Source organism: Diadema setosum, chromosome 6 (assembly GCF_964275005.1).
Source record: "Diadema setosum chromosome 6, eeDiaSeto1, whole genome shotgun sequence".
Lineage (NCBI taxonomy): Eukaryota > Metazoa > Echinodermata > Echinoidea > Diadematoida > Diadematidae > Diadema > Diadema setosum.
The window spans coordinates 1,584,675-1,609,154 of NC_092690.1; the positions used below are offsets into that span (position 1 = coordinate 1,584,675).

At 37.4% G+C, this 24,480-nt stretch overlaps 1 protein-coding gene across 1 annotated transcript in view; it reads left to right on the top strand.

The window, feature by feature from the left end:
- Positions 1-363: 363 nt before the first annotated feature.
- The window catches only part of LOC140229886 (high affinity cGMP-specific 3',5'-cyclic phosphodiesterase 9A-like), a 44,658-nt gene continuing 20,541 nt past the window's right edge, over positions 364-24,480 (top strand). The window contains 5 exon segments of the mRNA XM_072310090.1: positions 364-432; positions 11,079-11,149; positions 14,036-14,113; positions 16,409-16,452; positions 22,304-22,358. Coding sequence (XP_072166191.1) covers positions 364-432; positions 11,079-11,149; positions 14,036-14,113; positions 16,409-16,452; positions 22,304-22,358 — 317 coding nt within the window.

A 24,480-nucleotide genomic window follows, 5' to 3' on the forward strand; every position in this document is an offset into this window, starting at 1 on the left:
GTCGTAGGCGACACAGCGTATCAAGCGATGTGATGAAAAATCTCAACCTCGGGCCTTTAGCAGAAAAAAAAAATGAACACATCGCAGCTACGATGAAGCTGTTCCTCGCTCCAGCCGTATTCGTTTACGCGCGATTTATTCTTTAACTCGCTTTCATGCTACAGCAACCAGCACAGCATTGAGGGCTTGGAGAAAATCGCGTTAATCACATAAAACAAACCCTGCGACAAGACGGTAAATTACTTGCTTTCAATAAGTGAGGAAAATAGGGGGAGAAAAAGAACTGGTGAATTTACGATCGCGACAGTTTCAAAATTTATTGACTATTTGGTGTACCCATCTGCGGCAATCTTAGGAGTCGCAATGGGAAACGGGGCATCTTACAGCAAAGCTCGCACCATCTACCTCGACATAGACGGCAATATCGAGAAGGTAAGAAGGGGGAAGATATATTGACTCTGAGACTATTTATATGATTTGTATTTAGCAGCAGTCACACTGCTCACTCACTTGATTGTAGACAAATAAATTATATGATATTTTCATTAACACGCATCTGACAGGAAAGATCTACACCACGAAAACATTAAAATATTGTATTCTGTGTGAGTACACAATGATTGTAAAGTTTAGCAACACAACATTTAACTTACGTTTTTGACAATTGTGTATGAGAAAGTTCTAATCGCTTATTGATTGCAAGTGATGGTTCATGTCGTTACCGATATAAATGCCTTATAAGCATTAATTACTATAGCATTGATCGGCTCTGTCACGATTTTGCCTCAGAAGTGAATAACTTTTGCGCATTTCTAATGAGATATTGAGCAATGTTGAGTTTGGATAAATTCGATATTTCTACATTCAGTGTGTGGTGGAAGCATTGCAGTAAGATATTTTGAGAATTTGCAAGATTATATTTTCTATGTCCTCTTTCTGTTCCTTAGATGTTAAAAATATGCAAATAATAATGCATAATCTTTCACATGAGATAAAAGGGGATGGTATGTGAGAGAAATAAAGTTAGTTAAAGAAGTGGAGTACAATTTCCACGGCAGGATAAACGTCCTCTACCTCGTTAAGCCCACGTACTTTCATAAGTTCTTTGTCTACAAACGGGTATATGCGGCTTCTTCTACTGCTCCAAACATCAACTAAAAAACATAAAAACACTATTTACTGTACAGAACTAAGGTTCTCTGGACATCGGCAGTATATATGCACAAGACAATGCACCAAAATAAGATGATAATATTATTTCACGCCTTTAGTTATAAACATTTTTCGTTGCATTTTGTTAACTAAAACGTGAACACTGTATGTAACGTTGAAGTGGGATCAACTTTGGGTTACATTACAATGCATGAATCCGTAATTTTAACAGTGAATGTTATTGATTGAAAATGTCAATGTAATGTTATGTAGAATATCATGTAGATTTTTAAGTGAAAATTTGTACTGAAATGTACTTATTCTATATTGTTTTCCCCTCAGGATTTTTTCTAATACTAGATAGTTATGTTAACATTAATATCTATGTTTATGTCACTGTATATTCTGAGCTCTAAGAATGCTGCACTACATAAGGTTTCTGTTTGAAAAAAAAAAATCAAGTGCGGAGTTCTGTTTAGTTACACTTTTTTTTGATACTAAGCGTCTTTGCAGCAGTTAGTCCATTACAATCATCGGATCGCAAATATAAACACCATGATAATCACAATTATTTCTAATGCCCCTCGTACTATCTTTCCAGTTGTCGCTATTGATGGTACTATATAACATCAAACCATCCCATTACAACGCCTTTTTAAAGAAATTTTGTTTGGTATTGTCTGAATATTTTTTTTTTTCAATTTATTCATTATATTATTTTGAGTAATATCGATAGATTCAGTCAAAAATCAGCAAAAGACTCAAAGTGTCTAGAATTGACAAGGCATCGCAATAGGAAGTGAAGAAGATGAAGCCGCTTATTGTTTGATTTGTCCATTATATTCTACAGAATATTATCGACAAAACCCTTACATTCATTTCTTTTCATTTCATTTATTTCCAAATTCAAGAAATAACATAGTTAGAATAATAACATTATACATCTAGAAGCAAAAAAGAAAAACAACACAATAAAGAGAAAGAGGAAGTAAAATTGAAAAAGGAAATTGTAAGACAGGAAATGGAAGAGCCAGCAGAGGCCATTGGTCTTTCTACGGCTTGACTCCCACTTGAGATTTCATTTACATTTATAAGATATGCTTAAAAAGGGAATAAAAAAAGAAAAAAAATGACAAAGATAACCAAGCCATCCAATTAGGAGGTCTTGTATACAAACCTGATCTTGTACTTTTAGGATACTGTTTAATCTAGTTATACATTCATGTGCCACAAGATGTTGATGCTTGCATGCACTCTCTTATAGTGTCCTCTACTTCTTTTTCCTCCTCCTCCTCCTCCTCCTCCTTCTTCTTCTTCTCCTTCTCCTTCTTCTCCTTCTCCTTCTTCTCCTTTTTCTTCTTCTTCTTCTCCATCATTCATTAGACGTTTAGAAGATTCTAAAGTGTTTTAGTTTTTATCTTTGTTGTGTGTTTCTTAAGACCTGCGATGCAGTTTGCCTCAAAGCGATATTTGATCACAAAACATCAAAACTACTGAAAAAAAAAGAAAACCAGCTTCAAATTTCACATCGCCTCAACCTCTGTTATCTTCATGGGCTGCGCGCTGTTTTTTTTTTTTTTTTTTCTAGCTGTTTTAAGCCCCCGTCACACTAGAGCGTATCTAGCCAACGAATGCCCAGCGGATTCGAAAATTTGGAGATACGCTCACATCCGCTGCTCATCGTTCGTGACCCGCTTGGCGTTCGCTGTATCCGCTAGCTGTTCGCAGAGATTCGCAGAGATCGCCGGAGACAAATTTTGATTTTGGACATGTCCAAAATCTTGAGCGGATGACGAACGGAATGACAATACGCTTTGTGGTCGCTTAGCGCCCGCTGATCGAAAGTTGTGGTCGCTCTGCGTTCGCTTCTCATTCGTTCGCCGTTCGTCCAAATTCGCACAGCAAATCTGGACAGCACAGGTAGCATTTATCAGTTCAAGGGTCCATGATCAGTTGGTCATCAGAAATGGAGGACGCTCAGAGATTTCAGATGCAATATCTTCTAGCTGTTCATCAACATGAGTATGACCTAAACCAGCTGGCAATCGCCAAATACATCCAAGACAAGAGAAAACGGAGGAGAGGAAAACATCGAAGAACGATGTGGACCAGGGCCTGGATCCGAAGACGAGGGCAGTTCGGGTTGTATAATCAGCTTCTCATCGAACTTCCGGGATATTAAAGTCCCGGCGTTTGCCTCTGGCTTTTTTTTTTTTTTTTTCGCTGAAGGTCCAGGCTAGGAACAGTTGGAGGCACCAGACGTAATGGAGGATGTTGGACTCCCCACATCATCTTCAACGTGATCATCAGAAGGAACACAGGAATCTTGAGGACTGTCGAGGGTAATGACATCAGCAGCACTTGGTGGTGGCTTCTCCTTCCTTCTTTTGGGGGCCATTCTCACAATCACAACGTTACTCGACACTGTCACTACTCAAAATGATTTGGGAAAATGTGCGTCAGTCGAGATCCGTCACGTGACTGCCGCAGTATCGCTCTGCATATGTTGGCCATTCGCTCCTCATTCGCTTTGTCCGCTCAGCATCCGCTGGACGGACTGTATGCATTCGCTGTCATTCGCTACTTAATCCGCTCGTAACACGGTTAGCATATGCTCATCATTCGTTAGGCGAACGTTCGAAAACGACGTTTTGCTTGCGGATTCGAGCGGATTCGAGCGTATCTGGACTTTGCCAAATTTTGCCCATCCGCTAGGCATTCGCTGATTTATACGCTGTAGTGTGACGGGGGCTTTACAGTTGAACAAGTCTACGTGAGTAGATAAGGTTGCATAGCCACCATGAATTGAGTGGCATGATGTTTACCCCATGGGCATCCTTCGGACTGGTAATCAAGACATATCTGCTCCCACAATCCCTCTTTCTCTGAAAAAAAAAAAGAAATACAAGAACAATAGCAAAACACATACACAAAACACACACACACAACACACACCACATGCACTATTGGAACATGCATGCATTTAAACAAGGGCAACTGTAGCAGAAACTAATTAAGCAACGGTAGAAATGGGAGGAAAATAATGACTGTTTTTTTTCTCCTTCTCGTAACTCATTAACTAAGAGGCAGACAAACAACAAGACGTCAATACGATTTCCCCTTGCCTCTACCTGTGATTGCAGAGCTCGATTCACGATTTTGCTTTAAAAGAAATTAGGACAAAAAAAAAACTGAAAAATATCAGCTGTGTGAAAGAAAAGAAATCATAATCTAAACCAAAATGGATAGCATAATCATTTTATGTCTTTTCTTCTCATAGTTTTTTTTTTTTTTTTTTCATGACAGAGAAAACAGTATAAATATTGCAAAAGGGCATTCGTCAAAAAAGTAGGTTTTTTAAAGGGAGGGGGTTAGTGGTAAATATATACGAACACGAACGAAACCAAACAACACAGCTATGACCACACGAACATCATGTGAAGACACACTGAAGTCTTGATACTCTTTTTCTCTTCCGTTCAAAGCCACCAGAGGATTCCGAATGGCGGATGTCTTTTTATAGCTTCATTGCCTAGGGGAGGGTATCTTCTTATTTTCAAAGGATGGTGCATTCTCAAAGGGACGTTCGTATAAATAGTCAAATATAGAGTGGATATTCAGTACCACAACTGTGCCTTTGTACAGTTCAGCATGGCGTTTTCCAGTGCTTCGTTTCGTTGTCGTTTCCAATATTGCAAATGCAGGTTCTCTGTTTACAAGTCGATAGAGGAGTTTCACATCTTGATAAGATTAAATTGTTTGGTGTGTGAGACTGTTATACATGTTAGCATGACGTTTATTTTACGAGAGGCGTATCGGTGCCCTGTCCTTCAGAATGAATCTATTCTATTAAGATTTTGATGAAAGCAGATGATGATAAACTTGATATCTTATATCGATGTATTTTTGTAGTAACACGAGCGTAAAAGGCGTAGGATGATAAACGGCGAGTAAACATACATCGCCAGAATGCGCGTCAAAGAAAATAACTTTCCGTTTACAGAATAAATGATAAAATAAAATGTATAAATCATGTTTTACTAGCACCTATCTATATGTGTCAAAAATATTAGATAAAGTGCAAAAATGTAAGCATCACATAATGGCATATTACTGGAATGGGGGGGGGGGGGACATTTACTGGACGACAGTATGTCCAGTAAGGTATAGGGGAACAGAGATGTCTGAAATCACCAAATGCCCTTTCCGAAGGAAGAAGGTTAATAATAAGATAAACGTGTTTTACAAAATAATGACAGCACCATACATAACAATAAATTGTCTAGAGTTAAATGGTTGCAATATTTAGTTGTTTTCAACTAGTAGCGTTTCACTACGGTTTATGTGATTGGCAGGCATTCATTTTGTAATTCTTTAATTTCCACAGTCAGTAAAATAACCGGATAATACTGCACTTTCAATAAAAATTGGTCTTTCAAGACACCGAGTTTACCATTTTTTTTTTTTTTGGTCAATATCATCAACGTAAGTTTTTCCACAATCTTGCAAACAAAGGGAAAAAAAAAACCACTGTGTGTGTGTGTGTGTCTGTGTGTGGTTGTCTGTTGGAGGGTTTGTCCGTTTGTGTGTTTGTATGTTTGTAACGTGTACATGATGGTTTTTCAGCAAAGTTTTATGATATCAGAACACGCAATTTCATTTCACAAATTGCTATAAAAATATTAAATTTCGAACCCTTTACTTTTTCATTATTATGATCGTATACTTTGCCTTCCCATATCAGGACTGGGTATAATTCTCAAAATGAATGATTATCATTACCAAGAGCTAAATGATTATTATTTAAATCACTATTTATTATGATAATCTAAATGAAATTCACATACCTCTTCGACCACAAGATGAAATTCAAAACCTACTATCCATGAATAAAACATGCCGATGACAATTCAAGTTGTATAGGAACACACCCTCAACGTGATATCACTGGACTCTATATCTAATATAATTTGGTATGGATAATAAACATATCTCAAACAGGAACACTTCTGTATGGGACATATAACTTCCGCTGCTTTGATTAGAAATTAAAAGCGATGTAGACACTTATTAAGACATTATGAACGTAAAAAAAAAAAACACGCCCTCCAACACTCACACACGCTGAAATGTAAGAAGTTTTGCCGTGTGTCTCTCTGTGTGTGCGTGTTTTTTTTTTTTTTTATGATTAGTAAACATTACGGAAACTGCAATGTGGCTATAATAGCGAGTAATTATAATCTGTAACGATCGGTATTGTTATTGTGCTTTAAGCTTGATTGGTAGCGGTGTGGAATCTGCTTTTTCCCCCCTTATTCTGGTATATAAAGCACAGATATTGCAAACCTCAATGTCTGAAATGCATACATAATCCAATAATGAACTATATGCCTCATATCGCCTGTTTTCCCTGCAATAAAAGAAAAGAAAAAAATCCCGAATTTTTTTTTTTACTGTTCTCTTGTGCTTGGTGTACTTTGTTTTCGCTTTTAATTCTTTTTTCGTTTGATCTTGACAGGAAACAACCTTTCTGAAATGGTGATATCTGGCATTCATCAGCTGCAATATGGTTGTTCTCTTGTGTAATGTACGTTGCTTCTTCAAAACAATTTGGTATATAACAAGTAGGAAGGCGAAAACTGTTTCTGGAAAACGTGAATTGGGCATTTGTTTTGATGTTTTCATTAACTGCATGTACATCGTTCACAGTCAAGCCTTTGGCGCGGTTCCAATACCCTGGGTTGCTCTTATCATTATCAAAAGGTCAATGAAACTTTGAGTAGATAAAATGTGTGTATGTGTGTAAGTGTGTCCGTTATGTATGTTGGTAATTGTGTCCGTGTCCTTGTGTGTAGGCGTGCGTGTTAGGGTTTATAATTGTGTGCGTGTGTGGAGGAATGGACAAAATGGGTATAGTATTCATTGTCATTTTTTTTTCCATACCATAACCGCAATCCAAGTGGGGCAGTTGATGTGAGAGGGCGAATGGCCGTCATTATCATGTTAAAAAGGTGCTGCTGACCATTGTTTGATATAATGGAGAAGGATTAGAAGACTGTGACGACATAATGTGACGCTTCGACGTCATTAATGAAGTTAATAATATTACGCAATTTATCGTGTTTGTGTGTGTGCTGTTGTGCTCTTTTTTCTTTCATAAGGATAGGCGTAACAAGAACGTCATTCAAGAATATTGGTAAACATCTTTGCGTAACTAATTACTGTCTCGACGTGCACAATGCACCATGTGATTCGGCGCAGAGTCGTAAAGACAAAACGGCTGGCTATAAATCTAAGTCATGTGATTCATCTATGATGATAGTGGTGGTAACAATTACAATAACGATGAAAAAATCATTACAATGTACTTCGGGTGATTGTAAGGACATTATGGTCTCCATGCCGAAGCCTCTCGTCATGTACTAATATCAAAGTTCGGGCGTCCCTTTTGCAACCCTGAAAATTCTAATTATTCATTTAATAAGCTGATAAATTGTTAAGGTCGGTACATAGGGCCTTTCATGAGAATGATAAAATCAGAAACATGTCAATGAGGGTAAAACAGTGCATCAGATTTGCAGTGAATGATATATTCAGATCCGGGAAAAAAAAAAAAAAAAAACATGGGGGAAAAATCCACCCGTAACTCTTGGTACAAAAGAGAAGCGTATAATCAAGTGGCATGAGATTAGTTCTGCATTCCCTTTTCAAAATGTCTTTTGGGGTATTACCGTAATATATGACATATGACGGTAGGAGAACCCATGCTTCAATCATGCAAAATTTCGTGACGTTTACAAAAGGGATATATGACCTTTAAAGGCCTATTCTTCCGGATTGCGTGGCCATCATCGCCCATTCCAATAACACGACCAGATCAACTGGGACATGCCCGAGGAAAACAAAATTCTGATGTGCGCTCTCTATAGGAGTAGAGCCTGGGATAAACTCTCAGAATCCAGATCACTGTCCATCTTACCACGGTACTAGCCACTTCGATGTTTCAGTCGCAGTTAAAAAGAAGAATTTTGGCCTCGTTTAGACGGTGATCTGTACGAAAGTAAGATTTGGATCGCGATTTGGATTGCAATCCAAATCTTACTTCTACGGTCGGAACGCGCCGACTTTGTGTACATATTGTACTCTCGACTTCTACTGGATTCTTCATGAACATAACATCCGCAGAATGCCCTTCCTTCAAAAAAGGAAATGAAGAACAAAAATCTACGTTCTTATATCAAACGCCATATTGGTTGTATAATCAACTGTGGACTACTTCTGAGAGAACCTATTTGTTATGTGAAAATATAAATACATCATTTTCTATGAAATTTTAATGATGGCATGAATATTGTACGAAAAAAGAAATTATGTTTTGCTTCAGTTTTTTTTAAGCTTTCTCTGGTTTATCATCACACAAGTTGCTTCCTTCTGCAGTTGCTGTGAACATAATGATATAATTTTGGGCACGCGCGTTTTGCATGTGTGTTTGTTTGTGTTTTTCTCCCTTAGTTCAACCATATTCGTCAATTTAATGATGATTATGACAACGGCTATTTGAAGTCTGATTCCCTGCCGCCACTGCTCATCCGTCCTTCACATTAATCAATCATCGCTCAATCGGATGTTCAAGGTTGATGGGATGCGCCCCTCTCATGCAGGGAAGAACTCGATAAAACAAAGTACCTGGCAACAGTCTTGTGTTTCAACTCTTTTAGCACCGTTAGCAGATGTGTACAATATTAAAAGCTTTCGGAGGTTTTTTACTCGAAAGAATTTGTTAAAGTTAAAGCAATCCAAGATTCCACAAATCGTTGGTTTGCTTTCGGTTTTGCTTATTGTATTTTTTTTTTCTGGAACATTTCTCTTGATTTCTGAGTTGTTTTGTTTCGCTTTGCATTCTTTTTGGTGGTTCTTGTTATAGGCTCGAAATTTGCGACCAGTTTTTATTTGTTTTTCCTTTTAATAGCTTAACTGCATTCTGTGCCCATCTTCTACAAAGAATCATTTCGGATGTAGTAAAGAGACTCGAGGTCATTTGATTTAGAAAACAACAAAAGAAAAAAAAACAAACAAACAAACACGAAACATGAGCTAGGCTAAGAGGAAAATTAGCCGAAACCAGGAGACATCTCTCGAGTCTCTCTACTGATGAAAGTGTGCTAAGAGCCTAGAGGAAGAGCTTTCAAGCATCTGAATAAAGTATATCCAACACAACCAAGTGGGAAATACGAGTCATTGGCAGTGGCCATGCTGATGTCTCTGAAGTATACCAGAGACTACGGATTGTCTTTTTTCTTTGTCCTTTTGGTGTTCCTTTCTCCCATGTCGTACAAGTCCCTCGAATGGTAACACCAGGGGAATTCTCTCCGATGAAATAGCTTACTCGCTCACCTGGCGAAAAAGACGATTTTTGAATTGATAGCATCAAAAGACGTCACGCAGGTAAAAAAGCCTCCGGCTTGCGTGGAATTTCCGGCGTTGCTATACCTTCACATTTTGCTTTGAACACAAGGGGTATTTTATGCGAAGGTAAAGCTCGCCTGGCAGCGCATGGATCACGTATGGACGTGTAAAAGCTTCTCATTTCAACGTCTATTCCAAAGAATAGAAAAAAAAGAGGAAAAAGCGCAGGTAAAAGAGTAACAAGTATGAGCTATAACCACGAACGGAGTTAAATGAGTTGTATTTCCTGCATTTTTCTTTCTAGGTCTGTCGACTGTGAACACGTCTTTATTCAGTTAGATGAAAATTTTCTCTTGTTGTGTGCGGTTGGGTTTTTTTTTATCATCGAAGGTCTACGCAGAATGTGGCGCGTGGCCTTTCATAAAAGTGCAAAATTTGTATAAGCTGACTTTCTTTCGGCGTGTTCTACAACAGCATGTTCTTTCCTTCCCCCCCCCCCTCCCCCTCTCTCTCTCCCTCCCTCTCTTTTTTGAATATGTGCATCAGTATGTTCCAAGCTGCATGTAATTGTTATCCGTCAATTACCGCTAGCGCAAATCCAATTTCCAAATATTGATGGATGATAATCGCTCCGAACCGCATTCTGGCACGCAGAAACGATTGCAACAAAGCACAGAAAGAATAAAAACGACTATTAGCAGAATGACAAAGCAGGTAATAATCATTGGCATTGGAATGATGCGGTGACAAGGTGAAAGGGTTATATGTTACCATGGTAACACAATTATTGGTTTATCTCTTTTTCCCTCACAGCACTGGATGGTTGCAGTCCCCATCCGCCCCCTCTTTCCCTCTCCACCCCCCCCTTTTTTTTCTGGTTTTCTTTTTCTCGACCTCTTGATGAAACACGCGTTTTTCTGATAGCACACTTGTAAATGAGGAAAGCATTACAAAAGACCGTTGCTATGGCAACCGATCCCTTATCTACTTATATCAGCTGCGCTCTTATTTTTTTTTTCATTATTTTTTTTTCCTGAATATCTTGATATTCGAACTGTATATTACATATTAAACATATAGGATGAGTGATCTCCATTAATCTAGCTTTTTGCCAAGGCCCTCTTGCTGTAACGAGCGAACAAAGCACCATACAGTGAGAGGGCCTTGACAAAAGGCTACCATTAATCCTGCACCAAATCCGCAATGTCAGTATAACATAAACGTTATTTCATACGATAAGTCAGAAATGGACTATCGGCGTTTTCCCTGTCATTCCTTCTTCATCAGTACGCTTACAAAGGCTACTTGTTTTCTGATTGTCCGCATTATTAGGTGATCCGAGTATCCTCTCTGTTCACCTTCTGTTTTTGTACGGATTCTTTCTTCTTCTTCTTTAATTGTGAGTTTTATCGTAATTTGAACTGTAACTTCAACTCTAACTTTTCTAGTCTCCTGACGGTTCTTCCTGTGTGTACACGGAAATGATTTCTCATTATCCTTTTTTTCTTGTTTCTTTGCAGATTGTATTCAGTCCACACTGTGGGTCACGTGATATACACGATCTCTTGACGTCAGCAACCGGTAAAAGCAGGTGGGAAATTTGAACTATCAGCATACCTGTTCGCGTTTAATATGCAGTAAGATGTAATCGTTCAGTGATATCCATTTTACTAATGGCCTCGACCGCAGTCTGCTTACTTCATTCATTATTCTTTAATATACTTTCCATTTAGACGATGTATCCACATACAGGTCTCCATTGGATATCTAGCTGAGAGCTCAGTCGTGATCGTGACGTCACGCCTGTCAAAATATGAAAACAAAAAGGACCTTAATTCCACGACTGCTGGATTTCCCTCTATTATTTTGGAGATAATGAATAATGTCCCCACCTGCATACTACCTTAAAAAAAAAAAGGAAATCACCCAGTTTATTCTTACGGGTATGTGGAGTGCAAATACCATTTGTGAAGTGCAGTAAGAGAAACATAATCAATGCTTACATTAAACTTCCTGCTTTGCGTTTTCGAAGAGTATTATCATTATTATTATTATTTTTTTTTTTTTTTTTTTGGGGGGGGGGGCCATACCAAAAAGAAAAAATGCGATATACAGTAGAATGTCATGTAACATACATACAAGGGTATACATGCATAAAATATAACGGAGTTACACATAGACAGGGCTTACAAAAGTAAAATTCTTTACTTTTACCAGGGGGCATATGAGCCCTCATGTGCCACTCCTTATCTAATCACATAATAAAGATCAATATAATATCAAATTTGATTCGTTGTAATTATCAATAAAACAAAAAAAAATAAAGATAAGGCATCGTTTAAGTATATGAATCCTGTTATGATAATTACTATAAACATGATAACTATTAAAAAAAATCAATGAAAACTAAATGAGCAAAAGTTCAAATAAGGTGACAAGAATCTGATCATGTATGGCGAATACGACACGGAGCCCCCGATATATTATAACAGTTGCGACGACTTCAAAAAGACTACGTCTGTCTTGAATAAATTCATATTGAGAGTCAGAAGCAAGGACGAATGGTTCGCTGCGGATGAAAAACACCGTGCCAAAAATTTAATTGGTAATATGTACAATTCTCTCTATCCACTTAATCACGTGTTCTGCTTATGAAATAAACACGTGATCTCTGCTGCTATTGGCAGTTGATGGGATAGCAGAAGAAAATTAGGGATCTGTTTTAGGAAATATCAAAATTCCTACTCATGGTTTGGTCTTAAGGGGTCTTTTCTTTTTGTTCTTGTTCCCATCGATATTGTGCGTGTGACAGCTGTGCAGCTGGTTATTGTCATCTTCTTTTTTTTTTCTTTTCCTCTTTGAAGTTTAGAGTCTTGTTGCGGCTATGAAGCCATGTTGAGCTACATTACCCTTAGGGTATGTGATACGTAGCGAGGTAGTGGTTTCCAAAGTCTCTTCTAAAGAAAACCTCAGCTGATTGGTTACGGATGATGTTTGTTTCCCGCCTTCAAGCCAAAGAAACCTGATACCGTCTACGCCTCTCTTTTACATGTAATCACTTTACCAGTAGACAATATCGGCGCTTACATCATTTCCTTAGATTTTGCAGCAATTGATGTTGGATATTTCGTTGTCGTTCTTCTGGGGAATCAGATTTGTTTTCTTTATCTGCAAGGACACGCTAGATTCAGGGGTGTTATGTTGTGTTTTTTTTTTAAGCATTTTGTTCTTGGACTTCTCAAGTCGCACCTCCTTTTGAACATCACCCAAAGGGCTTTCGAATATAGGTCGCTGGGTGAAAGACAGTCCGTGTCTCTTTTTTACCCCCTAATGTTCAAACAAGAAAGATGAGTGATTGGGCCCCCAGAATTGACTCAAAGGATATCAAAAGGATGTTGTTATGCCTGTTCATCCTATCTTTCCACTCCATCCCTTCTTGTCCTCATCATCATACCTGCCCTCTCTTCCTCTCCTTCACCTAGTATCTCTCCGTGACAAAATACTACCAAGATAAACGGTCTTTGCTAAGACGGGTTATTTGTTTTATACTTCCTTGAAACCTTCCTTGAAATACCTCCTTGAAACAGGAAGCTGAACGTGGCAAAATAATACAATAAATGAATCTTAGACTATCTAAAGCTTCCAATAATGTGAAAGTATAAGCTTTAAAAAATGCTGGAACCATGCAAATTATTTCTTGGCATTATAGACACTACACATTTCTGGAATACAAAGGGATGTGTAATACTTCGTTATGTTCCATTAACAAATTGGCTCTTCAACAGTAAACCGAGCTTGGGCACTCATGCGGAAGTACGTCACCATAAATACAGACATTGTCACATTTAAGCAAAAACCGGAGGGGGGGGGGGGCAACTGAAGGCTATCACATTACGGATTACGTTAACCATAATGTGCCTATCTATTTTTATTACTTCCAGACAGTTTTTTTAAAGCTTCGTTCACCATTATCGGACATACTTTTTTTTTCTTCTTTTGAATATCTCGGAAATAGAGGAAATTCTATTTGTTTGCACACAGTATAACTGATTTAGGTATGTCTTTTAAAATGATTAGACAATAAAAAACTGGTTATCACGCGCTGTGTAAGTTAAAATCAAGTTGTTTAATTGTCATTTGTAAATGTTATCACTAATGTCATTATTATTTTTATTATTTTCACACAAACGCACACACACACACACACACAGACACACACACAGGCATACACACGCAGACACACATACATACACACAAACACTGTTTGATTGATAAGGTACCGGTTAATGTCCCAAATCTGAGACACCAACGTGACAGATGGTGAGAATAAGGTTTTCGCTCGTCCGAGCCATGAAAAGCCACCAAACTGGTTTACTTTGTGTTTATCTGGTTTTCATTGATTGTGGCCGTAATAATATCCTTGGTGATCTTGTATCCTTTTCTCTCTCTTTCCCTCTCTCTCTCTGTATTTTGGCAGATGGTCGACCATAAATCTAAAGGATCAGGAAGGTGCCTTGGTATCGATCGCCCCTACAATGCCGATCAATACAGTCAGGTAAGTACAACACATATCTTTCCTTTCTATTACCCTTAGGAGCGAAAGAACTATCTTATAGATTGCGTTAAAGGCGGTAAACCTCTTTACTACGCCTGTCGGTCTCCATGGAAACCACGCTTTCTTCAACTAGTCACTAATCATTTTCTGGGCTTTGTGAAAGGTGAGCCGCTTTACATTGTAATGTATTATGTGGATGTGTGATGGAACATGGTTAAGTACGTCACAATCTTTACAATGATTCTTTTTTTTTTTAAGCTGATGGCTTTAGGATAAAGTACCATGAAATAAAGCCCACTGAAAGCCCATGATGTGTGTTGGTTGGAATAAGCCTATTTATGTATGTATATGTATATGTATAAAAATCATATATATATATATATATATATATATATATATATATATATATATACAATTATATACACAATCCTTTTTATGGTAACACAATGAGGAGTAGACACCACGACTATGTATGGGAAGTTGATTTTAACAGTGTAAGATGATACAACTATTACAATAATAGATACTGTTCAACAAAAGCATTCATTTATCTTTAGAATGTGTGTGTGTGTGTGTGTGTGTGTGTGTGTGTGAGTGGGGAATAGGAAGAAGGGGGTGAGGGTGGAGGAATCGATATAACACAATGTTATACACTTGAATTTACTCGGACAAGACGTTATACTGGCAGTTTGTCGGGCAAATCAGGGATTTTTTTTTTTTTTTTCATCTCAGCTCCGTGGGAAAATTGAATCTACTTAATATGTTGTAGATATATCTGGAAAGGTTTCCATTTTTTGGAGAGGAAAAGATATCGAACATGAGTGAAACGGCATGCCATTGTCCAGGATATTTTGACGGGTGGGATAAGGCTAAATTTGCCTGAATATGATAAAAAGCAAAAACAAAAACGAAGCAGCATGATCCATGTCGAGTGCTTTGTAAAACGCGGTGCCTGTCACTGTCTTTCAATATTGATTGCGTAAAATGAGACAGCAAGGCTATGCATGACATCGAAGGCCACATTATGTGGATTATATTTACCTCCCTTGGCGATTGTTGCTGGTAATTACAATTCTCTTTCGTGTTACTTTGTTGCACCTCCCTGGTTGTAGCAGCTATACGATGATCGGTGGAGCGTGTTTGAAACAAACAAGTCTGCGCTATGGGTCACTTCACTGACGCACAACGAACGCTTTCACGCAACACTCATTACCTCAATAATCAGCTCCAGTGAAACCCATGGCTTTTCTTCTTTTTCTTTTTTTTTAAATCATGCAGTCTCTTGATGAAATACATGAAACCAAGGAAACAGGACATGTCGCCATATATGCAATAGCTAGAACCCTAAGCCACGAGAGTAATAATGAAACATAATGACAAAATGAAAAGTACGATATAATATATTCTCTTTTGCTGATGAAATTGCATTCTCTCGCCACAGGAGAAGTTCCCATGTCAGTGTGACTTTCTGCTGAAAAAGGTCGGCCTCGGCTCTCAGGAAAAGGAAAAGATACTTAGAAAAATGAAAAAAAAAGCATTACAAAAAAAAAAGAAGACACGTACAGTTGACATGAAACCAGCGAATATTTTACTTTTTATCAGAAATATTTTGTTTTTATTTTGTATTGTTTTTGAGTGGGTGATGAAGAGAACCTCTTGTTTCAGTTTCAGCGAGAAAACGTTAGGGAATCGTTAGCTAGCATAAATAGACAGTAATAGACAGTTTGATTCCTGAAGTGTTCGTATATAAAAGATGATGTTCGTAATGTTGGAGTGAAAGGCGGAAAATGGAAGGCTATATTAAACCCATCAACTGACATATTGTAATTCGTGTTTTATGATGTCGAATTACTGTCTTAGCTAGGGATCAAATTCGACATTTTAGCGAAGCGCTCGGTTCTGGGGCAGTCTTCTCCACGCTATTGACACAAGTAACCTAATACGTACGTATAGGTATTATACACACACCTACGGGCACCAACCATAAATGTAGGAAGAGAGAGAGAGAGAGAAGGAGAGAGAGAGAGAGAGAGAGGGATAGAGAGAGAGAGTCAAACAGAAAAAAATAGAGGTTAAAATCCGTTGAGGACGAGTCCCTAGTAAACTCCGGCAGGTTTCCATTGGAAATCTGTGTTGTAACAAAATCAGTCCGACCTCAGCGAGTTAACCTTAAGGGAGAGAGGAGGAGAAGGAAGAGGTTCTTGATGATGGATAAACAAAGAAAATTTAAGACTCTATGAAAAGCCGACACGTTACTTATGACGATACTCTCTCTTCTTTCTGCATTCTCTACAGAACACCTTATAAGGTCATCGTAGCACAGAGTTCTTCGGGAGACGGTAAGTCAATAATTAGTGGAAGGAAATCGTATTTTCTTCTCTCTTTCTTCTTTTTTTTTCCCCTCCTCTGAGATTGCTTTACCTGTTGCAGTTGTCATAAATTATTCGATATTGCCTTTAAAGCACCTTAATGCTACGGATATTTGTGTGTTGTTGTCTTCAAAAAACAAAAACAAAACAAAACAAGATAACAAAAAAAAAAGGTCGTAGGTTCGAATCCTGCTCGAGTATGTACGCCCATGATTTTTTATCATGGCTACTACCAAAAAACACTGATCAATTCAGTGCTTATTTACGTCGATGTAGGGCAATTTGTCAATCAGTTGCAACAAAAAAAAAAAAAAAAAAACACGTATTTTTATTTTTCGTCTTCTTCTTCAGTGCTCGGATTGTTACATGTGGTCGTGTTTGTTTATTGTTGAATCAGATTGTCTGTTTCGTGTCCATTTTGTTGTTTGCTGAATTCCTGTTCCCTTCAACTGATAACAATTACTGAGGATTAAAACGCGTGTCGTTTAACAGCGAGGTATAGCGAAATGATATTGACAGAAAATGACGGTGGGTGTTGGGGGCCTTTCTTGATGAAACACCTGAACGCTTCGTTTGAATGTTGAATGAAGTCTGTACATCGGTGGCCGGCTATGTGTTTTTATTGTAACTGTATTGTACATTATTTTCATTGTTGTAGTTTTTGTTGTTGGTATTCGTGTTCAGTGTTTCATAACAGATGGTACAAAATTATTATATATTTCATTCCAGATTTACATTTCTTCACGTCATACAGTATATGTGCAGATTTCAATGGACTGTCTCTAGTATTACACTTATAGTGTGATTCAAGGCAGTAAATTTCTTGATGAAAGTTAACTCACGTGCCAAAATTCCTGTCATACAAAACATACACAAAATGAATCATAAATTCATATCGAATTATCGGTGACAAGAATCACGCGAAAAAAAAAAAGAATGACATATTAAAGACGCACTTTGCCTCTTCTAGTCCAGTCTCCTGAGAAACTAATAATCTTTCAAATACATTCCAATCTCTTCGCACCATCCACATTATTATTTTCAGAATTTTTTTACTGCTTAAAAACACGTTCCAATGAATCATCTTTACAATCCGCCTGCCGATTTCTTATCTTAAAACGCTCGATCGTTCAAAGTAGTCTGAATATTTTTTTCTCAACATTTCCTCACGTTCTTTTCCTATAAATTAATATCCATTCACTTCTTCTCTTCACTCTAGGATATAATTTGTTTTCTTACATTCTCTCTAATCTAATTAACAGCAATATTGTTTGTTCGTGTCTTCTTGCTGTTTTTGATTTTTGTGTCGCCATAAAATTTGCGTCAACCAAAATTGACAATCGTGGTAGCAGAACAACAGACCTTTTTTTCAGTCACGGGATGGGCAAAAAAAAAAAAAAAAAAAAAATCCTTACACAAAATCTATATGAGTGTTTTTGATTGTGTTTATTATCATTTCAAGCCTAACAAAGTGGAAGCGAGAGAGAAAAAAAAAATGGTTACCATGGCAAAGAAATGCATTATTTCTTCCGACCATTCACGGTAATCAACTTAGGCGCTGCACGCCTTTCTGTCTATTCTCGATATGGACGAATCAAATCTTTATTCGTCACGCACTGCAGAAAAGTGCTATATCAAATCATCACTTTCGATGGGCATTCTGGATTGTCTAAAAGACTTCTTTTTTTTTTTTTTTTTTTTTGTTCAACTGCGTTGCGGTTGATGGACTGCTATTAAAGGGAAGAGTACAATCAAGTGTGAAAATGTAGTGCGTGGAAGGGCGGGAATATGGTGGCCTTGATAGTCCCGCATTTTCTAGTGATTTCGTGTTTATGTCTCTACCTACTCAACTACACACACGCACAAACAAACACACACACATATATATGGACCATTCTTTTTAAGTTGAGACATTTGGGATTAAAGCTGCTAAAAACAAAGAAAATAATAAGAAGATATAGGATATTTTCATCACAACTTCTGGCATATTCATTCCTATGTTTTCAACGAGGTATTACTGGAGGGGTTTTATTTTGATCTATCTGTTGATGGACTTACTTTGATATGTTTAGAAGGGCACTCAGCTTATTTTGCAATAAAACTCTTCAAATTACGCCAATACGTATCAAATGTTTTATCGCGAAACAGGTTTCGCGCGATTTTAAACATTTCAGGATATTATAAGTCTACCATCCCAGCATTATAAAGACTCTGCAATGATATGTCACTCTTTCTATACTAAACAAAAATGTATCATTAAAAATAATAAAAAGTTTTGGTACCTCAAAAGTTTCCCTGAATTTCCGTGTTTCAGGTTAAAGTACCTTTCATATAACTAACACTGTGAGACTTACTCGCCCCTAAGTGCTCTCATTTCTTAGTAATCATGCAATTAACTGCGACCAGCAGGCCCATACGCATAGCGACCAGCAGCCCCATACGCATAACGTTATGGGGCTTCGCATTGTAACATTCAGGATCGTGACAAATTTAGTATCGCGGGTAAATATCAACTTAAAATCCATAAAAATTCTTCAATTTGAAGACTTACCCATTAAGGTGAAGTCTTGAAAACAGGCTTCGGGCAACGTTTGGTTCTGCCAATAGTTCCTTTCTGTTCGAATTGATGATTGAATGTGACTCTGTCGAGAGGACCTTGGGGGAGCTACATACACCGATTCCTACGGCCACATGCGAACAAATTTCAAATCCATGAACGGATAAAATGTTTGTGTGCGCATGCGCTGGCCGTCATTCAGTGTAGCTCTCCCAAGGTCCTCTCGACCGAGTCACATTCAGTCATCAATTCGAACAAAAAGGGACTATTGGCAAAACCAAACGTTGTCCGAAGCCTGTTTTCAATACTTCAACTTAAGTGGCAAGTCTTCAAATTGAAGAAATTTTTGAATTTTAAGTTGATATTTACCCGCGATATTAAATCTGTCATGATCCTGTAAGCTACAATGCGAAGCCCCATTTAGCTATGCGTATGGGGCTGCTGGTCGCAGTTAGCTACTCAGTATGCGTATGGGGCTGCACGCTGCTGGTCGCAGTTATCATACAATAATGGTTTCGTACAATACGTGTACTACCTCGCCGCCGTACGGCGGCGGCTCTGGTGCGAAACCATTATTGCATGATTACTAAGACATGAGAGCACTTTGGGGCGAGTAAGTCTCACAGTGTTAGTTATATGAAAGGTACTTTAACCTGAAACACAAACTAAGACAAGGAAATTCAGGGAAACTTTTGAGGTAATACCAAAACTTTATACTATCTTTAAAGTTATGATCAGAAATATCCCATATGTCATCATTTCCACAGCCTTTTATTTTTCTTTAATCTCAAATGCATCAAATTGGAACGGGTAGAGTCAACTCAATTGTGTCATATCATAATCATATGCATCATTCACGCATACAGGCAGATAGGGAAACACGATGCAGAACAAACACCTGTCCACAAAATTGTTGATCTTCGATGCGCTAAAAATCCCTGGGGTAGAACAGCAGAACAGCCGCTGACAATAATATGCATAGCGCAAAGTAAACAATAGTATATCCAGCTAGGCCTTTACCTTATATACATCACTACATCTAAACCCATCGAACAAAACATGATGAAGCAAAATACAATTGAATCTGTCATCGTTAGAGTAGAGCAACATGGGTACATGCCTGGGTACAGCCTCATGATCTTCTACAGGGGTGTGGGGCCACATAAAATCCCTATAAAATTCAAGGCATCTGACTGTCCCTGATCATTTTTTTTTCAATGTCATTATTGGTAACAGTATAGATATGTGCCTGGAAGTGGTGAAGTGCATGCTCCCATAATTTCCACGCTCATATATTTTACATTTATTACACCCATCAAAAATATAAGATATGGCTCGACGAAGGTCGGTACACGTCATTCTAACAGTCTCCTTGATATCCACTGAACGCCCGGCGTTGCCCTTGAATAAGAAATTCATCCAACTGCAAAAGTACAGGTTGGGTTTTATTTTCTGATTCTATGAATTCTAAATCAGGTGGTACAGAGGAGACGAGAGCTTGGGTACTTGCCATGGTAATACGAAAAACAGAAAGCGAAACAAACAAACAAACAAACAAACAGACGAACAAAAAACCGTGAGACATAACAAATAGATGACGTAAACATTCTGCAAGTAAATCTAATACCCGAAAAAAAAAAGGAAAGAAACAAAAGTACGCAAACAAACCTGCATGATGAGACAAAGTATAGAAAATATTTTTTTTTTCGTTGATCGATTTTGAAATGTATCAATGACCCCAAAAACCAAACGTTCTCTGACTGACGGAACGGTGCTTCTGCTCCCATAGCCATAACCTAGGCGTGGCAAAGTGCAATAGATTTGCATGTAGTCAAATCCTGGCACTTCTCGGATAATGCAACAGCGTATACAGGTGTACTAAATAGCAACATTCAGTGATAACTGACATGAGGAGGCTTTCATGGTCAGTAATTATCAATGTGCATTGTCATTCTGGTTAAACGACGCCATCATACCGTGTAAACATCTATCTTTCAAATTGATATTGAATGGGACATAGTCACTGTCTCCGCCGTAACAGATGATATGATTTGCAGGAATATACTCAATATTATCAATCAGCTTTACTTCTTATGAAAAACACACACCCATTCCATTTTGATTTTCACTGACCAACTGATGCCCTTGAGTAATATATATATATATATATGAAGAGTTTGTTTGCAAAAACCGATAAGTCTATATTTGTCAAATGGAGATATTTGCGATTAAAGGTCAAGAAAAATAGAGAGAATAATAAGAAAATTTTTGCTTCTTTTGATCATAACTTCAAAAATGTACCTTTATATGTAGTGACCAATATATCATTTAAAAGGTATTATTTTGTACTTTATTATATATATATATATCAGTCACCAAGTTTATTTCGACATTGTTCTTGTTATCTCAATATGTCATCACAAGAAGTTTTCTTTATACAACAATACTCAATTTTCATGTTATATAATATATGACTATTAGTAATCATTACCATCATTCATTATCATGTTAACATTTATCAGTAACATTAATTAATTAATCGATCAAGACTATTGAGCTTTCATTACTAGATTGCAGCTTTGTCAAAAAAGGGTTGTTTTTTTTTTTCCCGCAAAGTCAATGATGAGATATACTGATGATAAGAAATTAAAGTTATATATTTGTGTTATCTTTTTCTTGTTTTTTTTTTTTAATAAAAATCTTGCTATTACGTTGGGGGCATCATGTCCCTGCATATGTGTGTGACACATGTTTTACACTGTTTGATAAGGAATTGTTACTTACATAATAAAGAAAAAAAAAGTTTGATTCTGCCCATAGGGTTTATACACAGTCATTTGTTTAAAAAAAAAGAAAAAAAAAAGGTTTCAGCGAAATATGCGAAATGTACTTGTGGGAAGTAGCACAGAAAAAAAAAAAACAGTTGTGGAATTTTGTTTCGATTAATAGGCGTTTAGGAAAAACCGAGGAAACTTCAAGGATGTAAAGAATAGAAACAACTCTACTTTTCAGCCCTTTTTCCTGACACAAACGCTGAATATATTTATTTTCAAGTATACAAAATGTATATCGAAAGAGTTTCCACAGTGCTAATCACTCATTTTACAAAAATCAAGAAAAATAATAGTACTTAAAATTTCATATACACCTGAATTGAACAGCGCTTCACCACAGTGATGGCGTGCATTAGTTAGGTTACTGGTCAAATTAGTTAATTTTCATTAAATGGATTCTCTTCTTTTTAACATTTCACCACCACCATAGCTCGGGATGAGGTCCTGCATGGAGTTCTCAGTCACGTGTCGGAGCAGGTCACAAAGTGAGTTGAAAATATTGGTGTCTTTTGTCTCTACGGTTTCCATGTATGCGTGTTTATGACCGTGTGTTAAATGTTTTATATAATATAAATGAAGAGTTTTATTGCAAAATGAGCTAAGAGTAATTTTTAAACATTTCAAAGTAAGTGCATCATCAGATAGAGCACAATTATACTTTTTCAGTAATATCTCACTAGTGACATAGCAAGGAATATCATAGAAGTTATGATTAAAAATATCCTGTATTTTCTTATTATCTTCTGTGTGTGTGTGTGTGTGTGTGTTTTTTCTTTTAGCAGCCGTTCAATTACAAATATCTCACTTTAACAGAAATTAAGTTAGTTATTTATATTCATATTAACATTTCCACATGCAAGGTCTTGTCTTTGTGTTTTCATGATTATGTAAATAATGTATGTTTAGTTTATTTTTAGACCAGCCAATTTTCTGACGGCACATAGGAGACGCATAATACCAATCATTCACAATGAATTGCATGAATTTGATAGAAAGTGAACAGACGAGTTTTCATACTTTAATAGCCGGGACTGGAGAGGGGGGGGGGGGGAGGGGGGAGTTGAAATGTTCCTGTCAACCTCAGGCATCTCAGCTATCCCCGCATGATTGCGTCAACTATCGTCTGTTTGGCATGCTGTCTCTCCCCATCTAAGCTGATTATTGGCCAATTAACAGTGCAGTCTTTTTACGAATTTGAGGCTATTAACGCTATGTTAATAGCCTTACTCTTTGTAGTCACATGCCTGTTACTGATAGAGAAAATTCCACGACTTGAAATGCAGTTGCGCAATATCAGCCACAAACTTTTGCTTTTTAGTAGGTTCCATCGTATTTCTCTCTGCATTCTTTACTTTGATTGAAAATGATACATCGACCGCTATGTACTCTGCTTGTATTCCTATTTCTTTTTGTATATATCCAAGCTGGACATTCTGTATTATTATATTTATATTTTGTTATATTTTATGTATTTTCCATCGAGAAATACGAAAAAAAAAATTGAAATTGAAATTGAAATTGAAACTCGGGGAGCGTCCAGGGTAATGTTGCATTAAAAACATGCATTAATCAAACATGTAAGGCTCTATAATCGGGTATCAGTTAGGTATAAACATTGGGTAATCAGAGACTTTATGTTTGGCTTTCTGTTGTGTATGTTTGTTATCAGTTCTGAAATGCAGCAGGGCAGAGATTATCTCGTTTTGACGATTAGGACAAGAATACAACTGTTTTCAAAAATGTCACCATTTCTCCTTAACTGATAAGCAAGAAGTATTTTTTTAACACAATTGCAAATAGATGGTCCATGACTAGAAATCATTTAAGTGAATGATAGGCGTATTCATACACAGAGATAGCCGCAGCCTGGTGCATATGTGTTTCTCTCTCTCTCTCTCTCTCTCTGTATCTCTCTCTCTCTCTCTCCCTCTCTCTCTCTCGGGGGAGAGATGGAGAGAGAGAGGCCCTTCCGGGAGGGAGGGCCCGACCGTCGGCAAATTAAATTGCTCGAGGGCTAATTATTAGTGTGGCTGTAGTGATATGAATAAGTGAAGGTTTTATGTGTTGTATTGCACAGAGTGTATTATTTCTGTAGCATCGATGCTTTCCGTACACAGGCAGTCATTGATGTTGTAAAGCAGAGTGTTAAACGTTAGCTGCATTCATATCAAACAATGAATTCGCAGGGTACCAATGCAACAAATTGAAAAAAAAAAAAAATCGGCTGGAAAGATGCCATTACTTTAAAACAGAAAGGTTTTACTTCGTTCAGATGGCTCGACATGTTATACTCGCGTTTCGAATACGATTGCAACTGTACATAATAGTTGTATTAAGATCCTACAGCAATATCCTATTTCCTGACAAGAACACAACGAATGAACACTCAGCTTATTGCCATGGCAACTGCAGCGATGGGAGACCTCTCGAAACAGCTCCAAAGAGCGCATCATCTTCTGTCCATTATTAGACAGGATGCCGTACTATTAATGGGAATACACGATATTACCTCGGTGGGGCTATATGTTGGCCTTAGTTATAACTTTGTTTTATAATATTGTGCATATTTTTTAATTTATTTTAATTCAATTTCTGTCATTTTTTCGA